This window comes from Pseudopipra pipra, chromosome 9 (assembly GCF_036250125.1).
Source record: "Pseudopipra pipra isolate bDixPip1 chromosome 9, bDixPip1.hap1, whole genome shotgun sequence".
In the NCBI taxonomy this organism is placed as follows: domain Eukaryota; kingdom Metazoa; phylum Chordata; class Aves; order Passeriformes; family Pipridae; genus Pseudopipra; species Pseudopipra pipra.
Window position 1 is genome coordinate 7771198 of NC_087557.1, and position 22207 is coordinate 7793404.

At 38.8% G+C, this 22207-nt stretch overlaps 2 protein-coding genes across 2 annotated transcripts in view; one reads left to right on the top strand and one right to left on the bottom strand.

Annotated features, from left to right (window-relative positions):
* CDC73 (cell division cycle 73) overlaps positions 1-22207 on the top strand; it is a 104763-nt gene that overhangs the window by 46123 nt on the left and 36433 nt on the right. The gene's annotated exons all lie outside the window — the stretch shown is intronic.
* B3GALT2 (beta-1,3-galactosyltransferase 2) lies at positions 9683-18052 on the bottom strand. Its single transcript, XM_064664436.1, has 2 exons — positions 17228-18052; positions 9683-12473 (listed from the first exon to the last, which is right to left on the bottom strand). Exon 2 carries the CDS (start codon positions 12335-12337, stop codon positions 11069-11071), a length of 1269 nt encoding a protein of 422 aa, XP_064520506.1. The 5' UTR covers positions 12338-12473; positions 17228-18052; the 3' UTR covers positions 9683-11068.

The following is a 22207-nucleotide window of genomic DNA, read 5'->3' on the forward strand; positions in this document are numbered from 1 at the left end:
CTGAGCTCCCCAAAACAGGATTTATTTTAAAGAGTTAAAATCTTAATTTATTTTTCATTTGTAATTGAACACCTCAGGTCTTCCAGGGTGATGCTGTTGCCACCTGAGCGTGGCTAGGAGTCATTAGGGGGTTAAAAGCCTTTGATAATTGTCTGCATTTTCCAGTTAAAGCAAGTGCTTCACAGTTCTGCCATTCACAAATAACCTTTTCTCCTTAATACAATGGATGATGCAATCTAATATGGCAATATACAAGTTTTCCTTAAGGCTATATCTAGATCAAGGCACTCAAGCAAATTAAAGCAAATTACCAAAGTGTACAGCATCAACATTCATAAGTTACACTGCATTAAATTGCCATTGGCTGGTGATGTCTTTAGGAATAAAATTACTTTGGTGAGCTGTATGTAGTTTAATTTCCTTGGTTTACAGTGAGTGAAGGCCAATTTACTCCTGCATCGGAAAATTCATGTGGGAATTCAATGCATTTAAATTAATACGCTTTGACTTCTCACCTTTACTTGAATCTTGATAACCCTTTAGGTCATTGTTAGCCCGTTAAGTTTGGGAGCAGCTTCTCCAGACTGTCAGATGTGATTCCTGCTCCTCTTGTTGCTGAGGCCCCATTTCTTAGTGCTGTGTGTAGTTCACTGCTGGCTTGCATAGGATTAGAGATTTGATCTGCACCAGAGCCACAAATAAAATGAAATTACTGCTCTTCACTCCAGGTAGTAATGGCTAGATTATACAGAGCCACAGTGGTATTTATTAACTAGCCTCTAAAGACTTTGTGTTTTTCAGAATGCACAGTTCAGGATCATCTGAATTGAATGTATATTCAGCAGCAAATCCAGTACCTTTTACATTTTTCATAATGCACTTGTTTTGTGTGTATTAAAAGAAGAAAAAAAAAGGTTAAAAATTGTAGAAGTCTTTTTAACTTCTGTTTTTATTTTGGTTGGCAAACCCAGGGCTAATCGGTTTTGCTTTCAGTTTTATGTAGGATGTTTGAGGTGTTTAAGTTGAGAAAGGAATTAAATTGCTGTAGTTGCTTAACAGAGAGACTGTTTATTTTAGGGCATAGTCAGTGCTGTCACACTTTACTGCAATTGTCATTACACAAGGAAAACCACTAATTTTCAGTACTTAAACTGATGAATTGAAGCCTACCACTTAAAATTTGTCCTCTCATTTACTTAATCTGCTTAGGGGAGAATATTTTCTCTTACAAGTGCTTGTCCTGCCTATGTATTTTCTCCAAAGTATGAATTTTGTGGGTTTTGCATCTTTTATCTCTCTGTTTAGTAGACAGAGATCTATTAACATTTACAGAAGTGCCTCCATTTTAAAAGTTTGTAATTACTGCCCATTATTCTAAATTATTTTTGCTGGGTTTTAAAATATTTTTCATTTAATGTAGGTAGCAGCAGCACAGTAAAGCACTGATATTTTCTGCTCCCATACTGCATATGTGGAGGATGATAACAGTCCCAGGTTAAAACATCCCTATAGTTGAATCTGTGTAGGTGAATTTCTGTGTTCTCTCCTTACATTTTGGTGTAAATGGGGAAGCTCAGGTAATATTTCAGGGAATTGTTGGCTAAATTTTATCAACTGTTTAGGGAAGGAGTATTGGTAATAACAAGTCCTAATCAACATTTATTTATACTTCTTGGTTTTTTTAAAAATCTGTCTTGGTACACTGGGAAACCATTGAAACAAGTCAATTTGATTTGGTCTTATATCTGATACCCCTGTTAAGCAAAGAGTTGGTCTTCACCATTTCTTGTGATATCTGAAAGACTAAAGCTTGTCAGTCAGTTTTGAAAATATTTTATAGAAAATTCAGTGAGAGGGGTATTTTTCAGAAGCAGGCAGGTTTGTCATCTCTTCTGAAAGGAATCTTAAAAAGATGATGTTTAGTGAGTTACCGTTTACTTGTTTGAAACAATTCTAGTTAAAAATTTCTGTGATAGTGAATGTTTAACGTGTTTTTGAGGTGTTTGGGTGAGGAGGGAGATTGTTACAGGGTTTGTTTAGAAAAATGCTTAGTTTTTGGTACTGCATTTTGCAGAGACTTACTTCGGTGGATTACAACATTATCTTTTTGATAACTTGGGAAAAACTTTAGCTGTGAAGAGGTAGTTATAAAAGGGAAAGAGGACAGCAAGGAAAGAAAGCTTTTTTAACAGAAAAATAATTCCATTTTTGTTGACTTCCCAAAAGCCAGGGACAAACACATTCTTGTCTGTATTGGCCACTGAAACAAATGAAATGCCCGATGGTTGGGAGGCAACCTTTTTATTCTATGGCAACACATCTCATTGTCATCATTTTTCACTTCAAGTAACTGACAAAGCCAGTGTAAAATATGTTCAGCAAATATGTGAAGCTATTTTTGCCCGAGAGTCTGGAAGTGTCACAGAAAAAAACATGGAAGTTGCTCAGCGCCTTGCATGGTACATCTGGGTGTGCTGAGGAGTGGGAAGGCCCACGTGAACCTAATGAAGTCCAGCAAATCCGAGTGCAAGGTGCTGCACCTGGGTCAGGACAATCTCAGACTTGAGCACAGACTGGGACAAGAGCTCATAGAAAGCAGCCCTGCAGAGGAGCACTTGGGGGTTCTGGTGAGAGCTCAGTGTTGGCTCAAAGGATAGTGATAGAACAAGGGGGAACGGTTTTAAACTAAGAGGGGATATTTAGATTTAGCTTAGATGTTAGGAAGAAGTTCTTTACTGTGAGGGTGGGGAGGCACTGGAACAGGCTGCCCAGAGAAGATGTGGAAGATCATGATCATCAGTTTTGTCATGAACATTCTAGGATTTACCTGTTCTATGAGTAAATCAAGGTCTTATGAATCCAAGTACTATATTAGTGCTGCACGTGCTAATCCTTATAAGTCCATAAGAATATTGTGATAAGAAATGCCTCTTTATTCCATGTAAAGTATTATACAATGAAAAATTTTTAATCAAGATTCATAGTTTGTTGGAGTTTTTTTACAGAATTGGAAGAGGTAAAATATTAATACTTGACTGATTGTCATAAGGAATCTTAGAGGCAAAAATAAAAAGTAGTGTTTCCGAAAAAGTCTCGATAATGGAATGTGTGCAGAAGATATTAGTTAGCAAAGGTGTGTTCATGTGTGTGAAGTTTTTTAATGAATAGGAGGATGGGTAGGGAAGAAATGTAATTGTGTACTTTATTTTGGTTTTTCCATTCCACTCTGCTAGCATGAAATTTGGACAATAAGTCATTCAAATGGTTTAACTTCTGCTAGTAGAAAATGTGGAAATTGTGGAAGGGAAAACAGTTTTTAAAATGGTCGAGGGCCCCAGACAGTGCACTTCTTAATGAATAGAACAGCATTACATTTCATTCTGGTTTAAAGGCTCCAGATTATTGTCAGAAGGCTGTCATTCCTTTATTAACTTTAATGAAAGTTGGATATCTTAAGTTGTTTGCAGCATCCATTTCTCAACTGAATTTTTGTTAGAAAGAAAATCATACTGTTTCTGGGTATAGCAAGCAAACTTGCCTGCATTTTAAAAAGGGGATAATTCACAGCAGGATAGTACGAAGTAGTAACTATGGCTTTTAAATCTGAATAAATTTTAATTTTTGTAAAGTAAAAGAATTGTGGTTATCATCTATAATTCTTCCTCTAATTATAATTTTTTTACCATTTTGAGAATTCAAGGAAAAGATTAGCATATTTAAGTAATGTGGATAACTTCCAAACTAGTCAAACCATCTCAAATTTGGTGAAATAGTAGAAGTAAACTGCTACATCAGCATTCAAAAATCACCTTGGATTTGAAAGGCAGACTGTTCTTATGACATTTAATAGAGGCGTTAATGACAATACTTCTCTGTTGAAGATACATTTATTTATGAACTGTGTGATTTCTATGGGTTTGTTGGGTTTGGTTTTGTGGTTTGTTTTTTTTTTTTCCCCCTTTGGTATGTCTTACTGTGGCTACAGCATAAGCTTTGTAATTTGCTTTTTGAGGACAAGATGTTTTAGTTGTTCCCTCAGGTATGTATATGATATTTACTCTTATTTTAGAGTCTTAAGTAACGTTAAGAGTACCTCTGGATTATCTTATTTCTTTCAATTTTTGGGACATAAAAATGTTACCTTTTTCTACATTTAAAAACAGTCAATAAAATCCAATATTTTAAATTATTCAAAGATGATACAGTGGGGAAATTGGTTATTCTCTTGATTCAGAAGGCTGGATAATTGAGTTGAATTTTTATGGCTACAAAAATCAATGTCTAGGAGGACTTTGGAGGAATGCCTATGAAAAGGCTGGCATTTGCACTAAGTAGCAGCACTACATTTTTGACTGAGTCACAGATGGTGTTTTCCAGTGTTTCATTTTTTGTTTTATCATCTTGCTTTAACCTATAGGTTATGGCAAATCAGGTTCATAGTATGATGTGGTTGGTTTGTTTGTTTTTTTTTTTTCTAATACTAAATTGATGCTTCTTTTGAAAGTGATGACAGTGACACACAAATCCAGAATGAAACCCACAAGACTGGAGGTTATTCTTGTTTTCAAAGCAGTGCTTAGACCTCAGCTTGTTCAAATGCAGAATATGTTAAATATTTAGAAAAGGGAGCGAACAAGGTTTTTTTTTTCCTTGGTGGCTTCTCTGGTATTTTGTTTACAAAGGATTTCTTGTGGCAGTTGGTTTTTCTTGTTTTAAACTTTGAGCTTCTGGAGATGTGGGAACACTTGGCCTTTCCACTAGAAAAGATGGGGTGAGGTTGTGGTTTTTCAAGAGTGGAGGGATTTAGTGGTTTTAGGATGGCATAGTTGTTTTTAATTTTTAATTTAATATAAAACTTTAAAAAGTGTTAACAGGGAAAGAACTGAGAGTACTTTACTTTCTGAGGACTTTTTTATGTTGAAAAGATTCATCTCTTAGATCCTTGCAAGCATGACTGTTTCTTCTAATCTCAATTTTTTTCATCTTGGGAAATTTTTAAGGATCTCACACTGTTTTCAGTTTCTTCATCTTTTTCAGCTGAATATACTGCAAGACAGTATCAAAGCTGGTATCCTTAAAATGTTAGGATGAGAAATATGTTTCACACACTTCACTTTTTAATGAGGTAAAGAAAAAGAGACTTCTCCATTATGCCCACACGGAGCATCTGGGAGATGAGAGCAAGTGGTTTACAGAATATTCATATTAAACAGCTGAAATGCCAATTAATATTAGATAAAACTAAATAGACTAAAAGGAAAGGATGCCTTGTTCTGATGCCCTGGTCCTAAGAGACACATTGTGTATTCTTCAATGCACTTTGGCCTCCAGTGAGGTAAAGCAGCTTGCAATGTTTTGTTATTTTAAAAAGTGTATATTGGTTACAAACTGATAAAGATTGTAAAAAAACCACTGGTTTTTCTTCCTCCTTCTCTTTTCTTGACCAAATGATACCTTGAAGGTCAGCAACAATTCAGTCCACACTTCAGAAGGCATTTTCTTCTCTGCAGCCTTCCCAGGCGAACGAAAGCCCTTTGAGAAAAATCCCGTCAAAGATTTTAGCAGTCTTGACTTCTCCACCCTGTACACCGACTGTGCACAACTTAAGCAGTCAAATGGAAACCTTTGGGAGTACATAAAGCTTTAAGCCATGAGTACTCCCTGTGCTGGAGTGACTATTTTTTTTTTTTTTTTGGAGTGGTAATTCAAGGTTATTGTCTCGGTCAGGAAGTTTTGACCAAAAAGCATAGAGTTGAGAAAAGTGAGGGGAACAGTTCATACACTGTGGTTATACAGCAGTTAGCTCATGAACCAAAATGCATCATTACTATCATTCAGTTAGGGTTATCATGAAAGCTGTCAGATTTAAATGCTTAAGAGAGCTCTTGTAACTGTTGCCATGGCAATATCAGAACAGCAACGTGGTAGTTTTCATCCATATCCCGTGTTCAGCTAAATTCCTTTGCAGTCTTGTAACTGTGAAAGGAAGGTGCCATACTGTACCAGGCTTGATTTCTTTTGAGTTAACCTGGAACAAATGAAGACTGAAATGAACTCATTCTTTGAAAATGAAATGTAAATCTAGGCACCAGTGATCTAGTTTGCTTTGCTTTTGGTCTGCCTGTGCACTGACAGTCCTATATGTAAAATACTTCTTGTGGAGTTACTGACCTGCTGTTCATGCCATTGTGTCACATCCTGTCATTTGGTTCAGGCCATAAAAGAACACATGGACTGCAACCACAAACTAAAAATTTTGTTAGAAGAATGGATTTACCTCATAGATTATTTTCTCTCTAATTAGAGAAGTGTGAACACTTACCACTAGAATTCCAGATCCTGCTTTCTAATTTGGCCTCAGGTTTGTAATGCTTTCCCCTATAGCTGAGCCTGCCCTATGTTTTTAATCCTCGTGGTGTTGATCAGCTGCTGCATTTTTAGTGTCACTCTGTTTCCTGATATTCAAGCACCTTTTTAACTGATCTGCTGCAAGAAGTTGTTTTCCACAGCCCTCCCCTAGTCTCCTGCTCTGGAAAGCCTTTGACTTCACTCTTGCTGTGGGTACAAAGCAGGGACCACGTTCTCTCCCTCCTGACCTACATTTCCACACTGCAGCTTCCCTGCCTCCCTCCTTCCCCAGGGCTCCCAAACGGAGTGGCTGGGCCTTGGAAAGCAGAGCTGGAGAAGGGAGTAGTAATTTGTAGTAATACAGGCAGTGCCACATGCCATAGGTGTGATGAGCCATCTGAAGGGACCGTGGTCAGCAAGGGGGGTGAGACTGCGCGGCACCGACCCAGCGGCTGCTCTGGGAGGGTGATCTGAACTGATTAATAGGTGCCGTTATCATGGTGTAATTAAGCACTTGTCCAATATTTATTCGTTTGTGCTATTCAACAGCATAAAATAGGGGTTGAGAAATGGTATTTAAAATTGTAAAGATACGTAAACAACTAGTGGTGTTTTTGCAAATGAGTTACGAGGCTGTTCTCGCTCACAGCACAAATGTAAGAAGTAGTATCTTCTATATTAGCATCTTCTCTCTCCCTTTCATCTCCTTTCTCTCATGTTTTCACACATTGCAGTGAGCATTCATTCAAGAGATAAGATGTTCTTGCACTGTGGGATTATGTAGGTATTTTAGATTGAAGTATGATTGGGGATTGTGTTAACATATTGGGAAAATTAGTGGGAAGGGGGAGGCAATCTAAAGTACTGGCCTCTGGGTGCTTCCCTCCCCTTCAGTGTCTGATTTAGCTTGGGTTTGGAGACAGTTATGCATGTCTAATATATTAACATGTTAATATATTCTGAAAATATTTTGTAAATAAGGACTGACACATTTTATATTACTGCATTGCAAAGAAAAGCAGATTTTAAATTGCAATTCTAGTAAGGTTAACCTGAAAGCCAGTCTATCTCACCTCTTCTAGATCATTGCCATCCCATAATTTCAAGTTTATAAATTTAAGTGAAGATCTTTGTGGACACAGAATTTTCTCTCACGCCAACCACTGAAACTTGGAAGTATCTTTACCTATAATTTCTTCAGATTAGAACAGAATGTGAACTTTACCCACAAAAGATTTGTCAGTAACTGGGGACAGGATCAGTTCTACTACATTAAAGCCTGTAGTTGTGCTTTTTCCATTCTTAAATCTGTTGATGTGTGAGCTGCAAATAACCCACATCACTGATTTAATTGGAGATGTGAAAGGAATAGTTCTGTTGTTGATTAACGGTTTTTTGTGGGACTTCATTTTGGTCCTATGGTATCAACTTGTAAATCTTTATTTAGTTAAATAAATAGGGGGAAATTATGGAATTCCAATTTCTGATTTTTGTTACCATGATAAGTCTTCTAAGGTTTTCCTTTGCCATAATGATTGTACTGATGATGTCATAATTTTTTTCTTCCATTGTAAGTTTTGAGCCATTATGACTTTTTATATTTGTTTTCAACCTGAAGCAGAACTACAGAGAAGTAAAAACATTCAAAGCAAATATTATACAAATTTCTGTATCCACTGAATAGTTATATCCTTTTTCCCTTTTTTTTTGAACATTGCAGACCTGTTAGAATTTTAGCTACAAGTTTGTATCCTATTGCTAATGAAAATGCATTTTGTTTGTCTTGCTTTGTGGGGAAAGGAAGTGAGAGAACTTGTCCAAGATTTTAATGATATAAATAATTATTGCACTATTTTTAACATGAACTGTTTTTATATTCTAGTAGAGTGAGCAAATAGCTTAAACACAAGCTAGAAAACAGTAAAACATTCAGAGAATAGAATGTAGAGCTTTCATTCTGTAATTGCATATTTTATCATACAGGCTTTCCCTTTTGTTTCTGCAAGCTTTGCAACAAACTGTGCAAGAAAACAGTACTTGGATGCAAACGATTTAAGTAGCCTTTGGCTATCTTGGTAAAGATTCAACTATATTTATACAGCAGCTTCAATTAATACCCAAACAGTAATACAAATGTTAAAAATTATGTTGGACCCTTAGGAGGACATTAAAAATGGCTTTTTATTTAGCTTCTTATACTCCTCACTCGTATTTTAACTATCAAGAAGTTTGGTAGGCTGAACTCGTAGGCATCGTGCTATGGTTCTGCCAAGCTCGGGCAGATCCGTGTTGTTTATGTGCTCCAAAGTGGAGCACCCCAGAGGCTGTTTGGCTGCCAAACTTGATGATTCAAGTGCCAAACTGTTTAAGGTTTCGGTATTAACCTCTTGGACTATACCCAGAAGCCAGTAACAGCGTTTTGAACTAGCCAGAGCTGGTAAGACCCAAGCAGAGCAAATTACAGTATGGCTTGAAGGCAGGGAACAGTGTTGAAGTCCTCTCCAGGAGGATGGACTGTGCTCTTGGCAGCATTACTGGGGAGAGGCCACTTATGTGATTGTCCATCTTCCAAAACTGAATACCCTGGAGTAGTAGCTGGCTTTAGAGTCTCACTCTGGTGGTCTAAAATTGGTGCTATAGTGTAAAGCTTGTATACAGTGAACTTCAGGCGGGTGGCTTTCAGCTGGGCTGTTTGCTGGGGCCTGTGTCAGCTGGCAGGAAGCAGGCAGACTGAGTGGGGAAGAACTACTAATGGCTGTTGAAAACACTCCCAAAGACTTTTTCTAATGCAGCTCGCACCTCTGTCTTACACAAATGCCAATAGTCATCACATAAACTAAGCGTATGTACTTTCAACCTAGTTGGAGAAATCTCTGCAGAAGAGAGTTATGACTTTTACATGTATTTACTTTCCCTAGAAACAGACATTTCTGCAATTTGAATTGTCTTGGAAATGCACAAATGGGTAATTAGCATACCTGAAATACTGCAGAGGACAAAATTTAATGGAGGTTCACCAAAAAAATGGTGATGAGCAAATTCCAATACCCATCATCCATAGGAGCTCCTAGAATTGCTTCAGAGGTATAGCCCAGTGCATTGCAGACTGTTCACACGTGTAAGTTCCTGCAGACAGACAGCCCTAAAGCTGCTGAGAGTGCTCAGTAATATGATTTGTCTTTTCATTACAAAGAAAAAAAACCTGCTGTGATCTGTACTGTGCATGGTATGAAAACTAGACTTTAAGGACTAAGGAACGTAGTGTAATAGCCAAGTAATGCTAAAGCTAGAAATTTATTTCTTCCTGAGCAGCTTTCCCATAAAAAGTGAAGTCTTAAGACCATAAATATAATCAATTTTATTAAATAATAAAAGTACATCAAATATTTGTATTTTATCCAATTAAAAAGTCCCAGTCAAACAGAAAATTGATTGCAGTGCTATCATTTGCTGCTAAGTAAGAGGTGGGTATTGCTTACCCTGGCACTGTGACAAGCAGTAATAACCTGAATTTGATACTGTTGGAAAATAAGGTTTAAAACTTCTGTTTGTTAGAAAACTGGAAACCTGTAAATAGATTTAACCTACTTCTCACAATTTATTTTCAGCGGTACATGTTGTGAGTTTAAAATTGCCTGGATTTTGTTCTTGCCCATATTGCTATCTGGAACTCTCAATCTTATTATGACCTAGTCTTTCCCACCTATAAAGTAAGGTGTGTGGCTTAATTTTCTCTAGCAGATGTATTTTCACTTGACTGATCCTTGTTTTCTGGCAGGGAGGAAAGAGCAAAATCAACAAATGTTTGATTGGTTTTCTCCCTTTTTTGGACAAAATGGAATTTCGTCAAGAGTGATACAAGACTTGAACTTACATGTTACATTTCTGATCAGCCTTTCAGTTAACTTGAAGTTACTTTAGGGAAATTAATAGCAGATTGAATGAATTTCCATGAAGGTTACTTTAGGAGCTCACCCTGTGACTTCTAGAGAATGAAGTGACTTTTAGTCAGCTCTTTGAAGAGAATTTAGTTGCATCCAGAACACCACTTGCATTTCTGAAGGTGATGTACAAAGCAAGTCTTATGAACTTTGATTTCATTTATTCCTCCTTCCTAACCAAATAAGCAAACCTCCCAAAACTGGACCTACTTCCAAGGATTACTTTCTTAGTGCTTTAGAGTCCACTGGTAGTGTCTTGCTAAATTGTGATATTGCTAAATGTGTTGTACATTAGTGTATAATAATTGTAAGTAAAACTGATCTGCCCTTTGTGCAATTTACTTAGTTTTTAATTTTTCATTTTATAGCAATTCTAGATAACAAGAGATCATTACATGGAAGAGAACTAGAGCTATGAATGCATTTTTTAAAATAAAATTTTAGTGTGGAAAATATGCTCCATTATATTTTATTGGCACATAAATCAGCAATTGTACCACCAAAGTGTGCATGCTTATTATTGCACATTAACACAAAAATCCTTAATACCATCTTTTTTTTTCCTCAAATTTGCTGGGAAAACCTTTTGGTTATCATTTCATAATATTACTGTTATCAAGAACTATACTTTTTTTTTTTCAACTTAAAAAAATAATTTCCAGACTCCACTATGTGATGGGGATCAACTGAAGGCTGTCCCATGAAGCTCATCCATGTTCACTGTACATGCACTCAGCAGTATTTACAGGTTGCACGTGGGCAGAGGGGGCCTCGTCCTTCTAGTGCAGTTTGCGGTGGCGGTACCTGCCTGCTTTGTCTTTCGCTGCATTGGCACAGGCATTGTGCTTATTCTGTTGTAAGTGGTTCCAGTATTTGATCAGTTCACTAGGTTGGAACTGATGGGAGGTAATAAGGTGGCTATATTTACAGCTGGAGTAAGAAACTCGCCAGTGATTGAAGACAAACTCGTTGGGGGGAGGCATGGGGTCAATCCGCAGCTTGGCCAGACAGATCCCCACGTACACGTCCTCCAAATGTAAACGTCTGATGCTTAAGGAGACTTTAAAGATTTTTTCTGCTAAATCTCCAGAAAAAACATAACCAGTTCCGGAGCAGAATACAGGATAACGTTCACTTGGATACAAATCAGGTGGCATATACCACTTGCTATCCTTGTTCCTATTAGGTGCATAACCTCTCATTAAATAACCTGTAAAATACTTGTGCCTTGGAGGAAGTTCTGGTTTCAGAAGCTTGTGTATTAAATAATCGGTATTGACAAACATATCACTATCAGTTTTCATAACGTATGGAACATGTGGACAGTAAGTTGCAACCCAGTTCATTCCCATCAGAGTTTTAATGGTTAAATTATAGTAAGTGTCTAAGTATTCTTGTTGAATGATGTCGTGGTACTGTCTGCTTTCCTCGAGGATGGTGCGCTGGAGGTATCCATTTATCTTGATGCTTAACCCCAACAAAAAAATACGAACAATTTGGATGCCAGGTGCCAGGCTTTCGTTACCCCAAGTTTGCCGAATAGCTTGTCTGGCTTCCACCTGGCCTGGCTCTGCAGCTATGAGCAGTATTAGAAAAGGGGTCTTCTCCTGGCACTTCTCAGGCTCGTTGATGACGTATTTGAAATGATACAAAGTCGGATGCCCAGTACCCTTCTCGTTGTAAATACTTCCATTGGCGCTGAGGGTGTTTTCCAAACCAGTTACTCCCTGTGGAGACAGATCCGTGTTGTTGGGGTTGGTGACTGTTGGAGGCCTGAGTGTCTGAGGTACAGCATCTCTCCACATGTTTCTTAGCGAGCTGTGGTTTGTCTCGATTTTTGTAGACCTAAATCCTCGTATAGTGTAAGCCATGGGATTTTCTCTGAATCCAGCCCTGCCTGGCAGCCAGTCGTGATGATTAAAGAACAGAAACATAGCAAACAGAAACACCAGGGAGATCAGGCCCATGAGGTGGGTGCGAAACAGAGACCTTTTGGTATTCCAGGTCATCTTTGCAAAGCAGCAGTGTCGTCTCCTCCACTGAAGCATGTTGTAAGGATCCAATGATGGGAAATGAGACAGTGGTCAAGCAAAATGCTTTTCCGATTGGTTTTCAATCCACTGCTATTCTTTGGTATTCATTTTCTTTCGTTCATGTTGAGCAATTGTCTGCAAATGGCTCGCTCTGCAAAGAGTAAAAAAAAATGAAAATCAGAAATTTTTCATTTTACACACTGATAATATGAAAGGTTACAAATAGAAACTAGATATTAACAGAAAATTGAGTTAATTTTTTTTAAAAAGTCCATGTCAATAGAAAGAAGATTGATTTATGCTAAAAGCCAACCTTGTTTTATGATTTCACTTGATTTGTTAGCTTTTAGAAATGCTTTTTTTTTTAATAGTAAAACTTTTGACAAACCTCCTGGATGCCAAAGATAAAAAGGAAAAAAACCCCATAATTGATCATGTTAGCAGGGAGAAGTGTGAAGTACATGTAAATAGCTTCATATATACTAACTGTGAAATCCTTGTATGGTGTGAAAGGAGGACTGAATGAAAAAGCCTTGATACCAGATGGAAGGTTTATTGGCATTAATTAAAATTGATTTGACATGCAGAGGCTAGGACGGCTCTCAGTTTAAAACCCCTTTTGCAAAATGGTCATGTGTTGGTGTTGGGACAGACGGCGCAAGGTTGATTATGGCAGAGCTGTGTTAGTCACAGTACAGTGCCTGGCGTGCTTCCACCGGCCCCGGCTGTGCTCGGAAAGTCAATGAGAAGATGCACCTGTCAAAATTAATTTTCAGGGTCCAGTAACCTCCGTGCACAGCCCTCGGATGGTAATGCAGGATAACATTTTCAGTCACCTTTCAGGCACCTTTAACCTTCTACTCCACCATCAAGGAAAATACTGAATGGAACACTTGGCTGTGGCGACAGGCTCACAGGAAGCTGAATTAAAATTAAGCTGTTGATTTTTAGTAGGCAGAGATCTTGGGTAGTGTCGTATTAACTGGAAGTAGAATTGCACAGCACTAAGTTTCTGGCAAACTATCTGATGATCGTGATTCTGGTTTTTTCACTATAAATGTGTATGTAAATACTGTACCTCTTGTACTAGTCAGAAATTTCAAGTATTGTGACCAGCAGCTGTAGCTGTAAGAAAAAGTGCCAAAGTAGTCTGTGTTTCATTTTCTCTTAAATTTTTGTTCATATTCAGGAGCAGAGTCAATATGGCAGCTTCATGATGCTGCATATTAAAAGCTGATCACATCATCTCGTAAATGAACCTTTCACTGCACAGAAGCAATTCGTTTGTGATTTTCAATTTGCTCTAATTTATTTCTGGGCCCCAGGGTTTTGTATAGGAAAAAAGGATGACAGCTGAACAAGAGTCCATAGAAAATGCTATTTCTAATAGAAATGTGTAATTTATTAATTGCTTCCCTATCTTCTAAAACCAATATTTGGATTAATTTACGCATTTAAAAACTAAGTGACACGTTACATGGGAAATTACAGGATTTAAGATTGTAAGGAAGTAGCTTGAGATGTCAGTCGAATAATATTAAATTGCCCGGTTCACGTAGGGGACTATTTGAATTTCAGAAGGGCGGGGAGAGAAGTGCAGCAGAGGGTTTATTTTACTCACCGCCCGTGTGCGAGCGGACACGCTCCGCTGGGAGCGGGAGCTGCTCCCGGCCAGGGCTCGCCGGGAAGCGGGAGCCGCCCCGCTGACCTCCGCCAGGGGGCGCCAGCGCGCGGGAATTGTGACCCGGGAAGGGGATCGGGATCGGGAAGGGCCGCGGGTCCCTCGGGAACAGCCGGACACCGGCCCGGGGATCCCGCCCCGCTGCTGGTGCCCAGCGTTCATGCGTTTGGGCTTTCAGGCTTGCTGAAAGGATTTCTGATTTTTTTTTTTTTATTTTTTAATTTAACCGCGTGGGGCTGATGCCACTGGCTGCCTCCCTAAAAATCGTAAACATCTGTGTCTAAACTATGCACATTCAGAATTAACCTGATGCGCCGCGTTTATGCTGTTTTAACTCGGACGTTGTCCTTATGCAAAGAAAAGCCCCGAATGTGAAAGGCTCGTGTTTATCTGACCACTTGAACCTGCTTTTGCCTGCTGAAAAAACAGAAGCCTCCCCTCAAAATTCATAATTTTTAGTGTCTTTGCAGTGTGCAGTGAGTTCTCTGTGAGCACTCGGCTGTTTGGGAAGAATATCTCTGCATCAGCAAACATAAATGCCATTTCAAGGGATACTCTAGATCTCAGGGAAGTTAATTGTTTGATACCAGGCTGGAAGGCAGCAGTGGGAATATTTGATTAATTATCATTCCATTGCATGCTTACACAGTTTAGGAAGAAAGTCAAACCCAGAATTTCATGAATGTGGAGTAGCAGCTAGAATTCAGATCAGTTTTGTCACACTGAATTGTTCCACTTACAAAACTACAGCCATTAGATGGAATTATTTCAGCAAATATGAGCTGCACTGCTAATCTGTGTTTAATCTTTAATTTAGGTAGTATTTTGTTATGCACCTACTTTGATATGGCAATAGGCGCAAGTGAGACTCTTAAGTTACGTAAATATTTGTCTAAACAAAAAACTGTTTTCAGGTGCTGTCTTTCCATGATGCACTGAGGAAGTGTCCCAGGAAAGGCAGTTGTAATGGCTGAAACCTTTTTTGATTAGGCTGAATGCTCACGCTGTGTACATGAAAATAAGTTTTACACTGAGGGATGGAACTATAACCGTAAGAAATTTCAAGAGAGTCATATTTCCTTGATTTTTCACATATTTCCTTGATTTTTCAAGGTAGAAGTTTCTTTCAAAATCTGTCTCTGTTTGCCCTTTAAAAAAGCATTGTATGAATAGGGAAAGGACCCACATGTATTTTTCAGCTTCATAAAACTATTGACTGAAACAAAACTCAAATAACTGGGGCTCATTTTCTTTGCAATTCGTATGTAAAACATTTCAAAATATACAGTGGGGTATCAAGCATTTGAAATACAGCAACAACAATTGCACCTTTGAAAAAAAAATACTACATGCTAGGATGCATTGTTTAAAAATAATGTAAAAAAACTATCAGTAGACATTAAACTCACCATCGAATAGTAAAATAAAAATATTATTTTCTTTCACTTACTTAGGGTTAGAGCATTCCTGCTTTTGTCCAAATATTTAAAATTCTATTTCACAGAAAGCTTATGAACAGGCACCAACTATTGACAGTAGATAAGAAAACCTAAGTATAGCAAAAGGTCTCTGTAACACTCACCTTGTCCTCTGCAAGTGTCGTTGCATGTAACTGCGATTTGAAGATATTATTTATGATAATGCTGCTTCATTTTTGGCACTTGACAGTGCAGTCACTGATGCATTATCAAATGCCAAATATATAAACTGTGAATGCCTCTTGAATTTTTATTTGTGGTCTGTGCTCTGCTGGTGTTTTGGTTCCTGGTACTTGCAGTTCTGCTCTATAATTACAGCTTTGCAAATTGAAGCATTCGACTTCCTATTCACACATCTTGGATTTTCATATTTTGATTAGCTGTGTGGGCAAACTCTTAAATTAGAGGGAAGAGTTTAAAAGGCAGCCTGAGTTGGTATTCTGATGAACAACAGCAGCAGTTGCATATTGGGCCTCAGAAAATGTGCCCGAGTTCCCTTACAAACTCCATTAATCTTTTGCACAAAACAGTACTTGGGATAAGGTTTGATGTGCAGGTTTTTAAATGTCAAGATATGAAAGTCTCACCATGAGCTAAGTGTGCTTCTCCTGGAGTATTGCCTGAGGGTACATTTTTTTGTTGTTGCTTTAAAAGTTCTGTGAAGTGACTTTATATTCTGAATGTGTTAAAACTGATTTGAAAACAGTGTCTGTTATATGCTGCATCCTTAGATTTGTGAACTCTCTCTGGCTGCAGTTGTTTTATTGCATGTTAGCATTGCCTTGGGCAAAGAAACCACATTTATATTGACTTTTAATGATTTATTATAGCATATTGGTAGATTCTGCAGATAAGCACTTTCTTTCTGTGGTGTATTGAATTGCTATAGATTTAGGTCTTAAATTTCTGCAAACGTTCATCTTGTTTGTTTGCCACCAGTGGCAAAGTATTTAAATTTCAACAATAAATAGAAATGAATGGCAATTAGATGGAATGTCATTTTACAATCCAAGTTAAACAGTCAGTGTTTTCATATTAAACAGAAATTGCAGTGATGGCAGGAGATAAGTTACGTGCTTACCATTTTGAGTGTGTAGTGTTTGAAGGTTTCCTTTTGGGATGTCAGGGGAGCCTGATGTTACTTGTAAATTGTGGTGCCTGTTTGCACTGCTGATGGTTTAAATCATGCCCAATCTTTTGCAGGCTCCCAGTTTATGCTTGGCTGATACTGACCTGATGACATTTTGCTTGTGTTTGGGGGGAAGAAAAGCAAGTGTAAAAAGGTCTGGAGGGGCTGTTAAGATAATGTCTTTTGACTGCATGGTCTGTTTTGATGGTTCAGTGCTCTCAGTATGTCACATTATGGCCATTTTACCAGTGCTTTAAGATTACTTCAGATAAGGATTAATTTTGACCTAGTTTGAGAGGATTTCTAACTGGTTTTTCTATTTTGGAGGGGTTTGAGTTTTTAATTTCTCAGTTAAAAGCAATCATTACAGTAGCTACATTATCCCTCTAATCCCTCCTCTCCAGCCGCACCAACCTTGGCAGACTATAAGCAGTGCATTTAGTGAGTGTAAGGTAGTGACATTGTGCAGGGGGAGAGGAAAACCTGCTAGAATTCCTTCTCCCTGTTCAGAGACAGTGTTATCTCAGGGCTCTGCAAATTAGGAACGATCATTATCTGTAATGGCTGAAAAGGTAACAGACAACCGAATGGATATCACACACGAGGGTTTGACATACCTTCCTTGGTCAGGCCATTTATGGTGCGAGGATTATACCCACAGAAAATAGTTTTGGCACGCCATCACTTCAGCAGAAAAGATGCTCTCGAACATGCGCACATCCCCCCACAGCCCTGCTTCCTGCGATCGCTCCCCTCGGCATCCACTCTGTCCATCTGTCTGCCCGTTGCCGTGTTACCTTCCTTGCTTATAAGTGTCGTCCTTGTCTTGGGGCTTTTTGTTCATCCTGCAAACAAAAGGACAGTAGTTCTCGTTTCTGTTCGGAGCGGGGCTGGCTGGCGCTCACAGCCGATGCATCGGAGCTTTTTACATCTGGTGTTTCCCGTGTCGGACAATGCAGTGCTGTGTTCTCCTCTCCCCAGTATCCATATTTCTAATGGGAGTGTTAGCAGGGAGTGCTAGCGCGTAGTGCTTCAGTTGTCTTCAGTAATAGGATTTCCCTCTGTTCCTTCCTTCATTGTTGCTAGGCAGTAATAGAAATGGTTTGGAGCTGTTTTAACCCAGAATTCTGGTGTATAAAATCCATTCCGTAGTTCTTCGGCTGCTGCACAGGCAGGCAGCAGTTTAAATGTGGGCTTTGACAGATGCTGTCTTCTGACAGAGCAGAATTTAACGTCACTGCTTGGCTGAATCCCACGTGATTGTTTGCATTCATTTTGACTAAATCCAAAGGCAGACAGGAAGCTTTACAGGCTCTTGCTCTTATTTGATAAATGATACATACTCAGTTCATGCACAGTGGTAGGTGAAGAGTATAAAAATTGTATGATTATTAAGTGAACAATTGAGGGTTTTTACAGATTGTTTTCACTTTTCCCTGACACTGTAACTTATGATTCTCTAGGGGATTTTTAATGCTAGACGTTCTATTCCCGTATTCCAAAAGCTGTTCTGCAGTGCAAGGGAATTATAAGCATTTAGATGCTGAAGATTGATTTAACTCATTCGACTCTCTTGGAGCGTAAATCAGTTGTGCCTTCATGCCAAAATAAAAATGAAAAGGTATTTCTTTGCTCGGATTTCCTTAGCACATGCTTACTCTATAAAAGCTGCTTTTTGTTATCTTAGGTTGTTCAATTAAGCTGAACAACACTGATGTATAAGGACACACTGTTAAGCTGCCTCTCTGCTGTTAATGGCTTTCTGCTGTGGTAAAGCCTGAAGTCTGGCATTGCAGAGTCGGGGGCTCTTAATTTCAATTATTGATGAATCTAAAATGTCTTTTGTCTGTTACAGACGTACCTATATCATAGAATTTGCCTTTCTGGTCCTAAGGAAACTTGTGTTCCTTTCATTTCTCTCCTTTCAATGATGACCCTTCTATGCTGAAGCATCTTACTATATTTACTGTATAAGTAAAATACCACAATAGATAGCTCAGACAATAGAAAGCTAGTAGCATACTTACCCAGATATTTATTAGTCACTGTGTTTATCCACTCTGTTTTGAAAAGCTAATGACTAGCTCTTTAGACTTTTGTTTAGCCAAGGGATGAAGAAACTATAATTGCTCTATCATGTGATGTGTCTGATTTGTAGAATTGGGGGTAAGCGTGTCCCTTACTGGCAAATAAGGCTTCCCCAGGCAGTCAAGGTGTTTTATTATTCTAGATGCATATTATGCTAATTTACTAGAAACATAATCAGATTTAGATCCTCCTAACTAAATAATCTACGTACACTAACTTTCTGTATTAATTCAGTCTTGTTTGTAATGCATGCATTTCCTAACCTAACGACAATTTCCACAAATCCTATGATCCCATGTGAGGCCATTTTAGGATTGTTTAAGTTTTGAGCTGGCTCTCTGCCAAATTGCTGAGACCCAGCAAAAAAGCCGACTCCCCAAAGAGGGAAGGAAAAAACCCGAACAGCCAAAGCTACAGCAAAAAAATATATCATCATCATGGCTGGGCTTTGCCAACGAAGATTTGGGAAGGGCTCTACCCACGTTTGTTACAAGCGCAGTGGTGGCTGAAGAGGCCAATACGAGATAGACATGTCCAGTTGCAGAAGGCACAGCAGAAAGACTCCTTAGGAGGTATATTCTGCAAGGCACGATTCCTTCTGCGTTGTCTTTTCTCCTCAAGGGTGATCCTGTGTGCTTTCTCAAAAGCATCAGCAGCGTTATAGATGGTGTGTCTCCAGACCTCCCGATTGGAGGCCAGAGTAGACCAGTTATGATGATCAATATGGCCAAGGCTGAGATGTTGTTTCAGGGAGTCCTTGTATCTTTTCTTCGGGGCTCCTCTCTTGCGGCAGCCAGTGGCAAGTTCACTGTAAAGCAAGATCTTAGGGAGGTGGTGTCAAGGTCCTTCATCCTGGAGACGTGCCCTGCCCGTCGCAGCTGTGTTCTCATCAACATGGCCTCAATACTTGTGACTGCTGCTTGTTCTAGAACAGACTTACTAGTCACATAATCTGACCAGTGGATGTTTAGGATTGTACGGAGGCAGCGTTGATATTGTACACACAATAGGGAGCTCCCGAGAAGGAGAAAAGGGAAAAGGGAAGGGGAAACAGGGATAAAGAACAAAAAACAAATATCCTCCAAATATACCCCGTTAATAGAGAGCTAGAGAATAAATACAAAAAACCGGATTAAATACTTCCCTGAACGGGCCAGCAGAACTGTGCGAGGCACCAGCCAACTCCCCACGCTTCCCGGAGGGACCGGAGATGACGGCAGGTCTGAGCAGCAGGCCCTGGCCTATACAAGCAGAGACCCTGTGCGGAGAGACCTGTCCCCTTCAGCCACCTGAAGAGAGAAGAGGGCAAGTTCTCTTATCTGCACCTTTTTATATGTTGTGTTACGGGAAGGGATGATACTTCCTTAGCTACGGGGTCAAGGATCATGAGCGTATTTCCTCAATATAAAGTGCGTATCAGTAAAGACTTTGTACCTCCTCCACTCTGAGAAATTTTGTGTTTAAAAAATGAAGGGAGGGGACGACAGTGGGGTGAGAGAGGAGGGCCTGTGTCCAGCACTCCTTACTGATCTGGGACCTTCATGAACAATTGTGAATCAGTGCTTTGACAGGTTTCATGCATGCCCAGTCTACTCAGTTTTCTACTTAAACACCCAAAGCTGTCTTATCCCTGCCCTACATAATATCCAGAACTTTGTACATTCTGTTGCTGTACGTATACAAACATGTGACAGTGTGCTCAGGAGTCCTGTCACTTTACTGCATTCCAGGCTACGAATAGGAAATCAAGTGGGTTATTCATGTAGTCAATCTACCCGTGTTGATTTGCATAGATGTAATGTCTTTGTCAATTACAAGCATGTAAATCTGCCTCTGACTTTTGAATTTTCAGAGAAGACATGTAACATTGTATTTGGGAAGCAAGTCTAAATCTCAACAGAATGGTTATTAAAATCCATACTGTTTCAACTTAATTTATTTACTACTGCTGCACTGTACCTGGTGTCCCTCCTGAAGCTTGTGAGCTGTACCTAGTATGTTTACATATTGGAGTGGGCAGAGCTGTTCTTATTTTTCTGTAAATACTCATTGGTAAATATTAAAGGTACAAAAATCCCTAGGGCTGTTTTTTCTAAGTAGAATCTTTTTCAAAGTAAATTTATAAAGGAACAGACATCAGCTTTGGCTTTTAATTAAATGACCATATATCCCTTGTGTGTAGCCTGTAAAGTTCAGGCAGAGCTGTTGTCTGTTGATATGTGTAAAATTTGTCATCTTGCCTTGTGAACAAATTGAATATTGAATTCTTAAATATTAATGACCAGTTTCTTTTGTTCATTCTCTTTTTTTTTCAAATAAAGGATGAGCAGGTCTGCTCATCTTACAGAAAAGTAAGGAAAAACCTTTGATTTTTCTACTGCTTTCTGTCTGGGAGTGACTGATGTAGCTTTAGAGTCAAAGTTTCAGGAAGAAATTCCTTTTCTTTTATAGCACTTTGTTCTTAGCCACTTTTATATGATCTTCTATGTTTCTTGGTGTTTCAGGAGGGCAGATCTTGCTTTGTACAGGAAATAGGACCTGGAGGTTTTGTTAATCTTGCTGGGCTGGAGGTTGGAATGAGCTTTATTTCAGCTAAATCTCACCATGAAGGGGTCAGTGGACTGCTTGTTCTTGATCCAGGGAGTAGTATGTTCTGTAATGTTACTATGGTTACATCTTAAATTAGAAGCTGCAATGTTGGGGTTTGAAATGCTGCCACCTATTAAGACTACAAGGAGTAAGTGATGTGAAGATGTGCAGGCTGTGTTGGGAACATGGCAGAGTTACCGTGGCCGGTGGACACTGGATTGTTCAGTGAGCCCTGCAAGGCTGGAACCAGACTCAAAGAGTAAGAGAAGATGGTGATTTACAATAACCTGTGCACGTGGCAACTGTGAGCTGAGCAAAATGCACTTAGGCAAAACAAAGGTGTGTAAGTTTGGAATATTTTCTTCAAAAAAACTTTGAAAACTCTCTGCATGTCTTTTTCAGAGGGTGTCATCAGAGTCTTGTCTGATTTTGTAATAAACTCTTAGATTGAGCCATTAAGTAAAGTTCCATCTTGACAACATTAGCAGGAATTTCTCAAACCTGTCCTGAGTAGTCGCAGTAGTCAAGCGTGTACTGCTTGGTAACCTTCTGCCTGGTGGCCACTAAGCCCATGAGAGTTAAAATAAATACTTATACCATAGCTGACCTATCAGTGTTCCCATGTGGACCATGGTTTCTGGATACTCCATGAATATTTTGAAAAGTTTATTCCATTTTTTCATAGTAAAATGAAGTATTATTTCAACTGTAATGCATTGGAAACCTTTCAAGTGACAGTTCAGAATGATTAATGGCAACATTTTCAAGATTGGTTATTTTTGCTTTTAAGTTTTATGTTTACCTTCTGGAAATGTGTTAATGCAGAGTGTCATAAATGCTTGGTTTTAATTTTTTTTGTTAAGAACTATTATGTATATGGCCAATGGCTGTTCCTCTCTTTGCTTCAAAGAGAATACTTC

What these genes read in the sequence shown, in the direction of transcription:
- B3GALT2 (XM_064664436.1), bottom strand. Translation starts at nt 12,337, where the DNA reads ATGCTTCAGTGGAGGAGACGACACTGCTGCTTTGCAAAGATGACCTGG.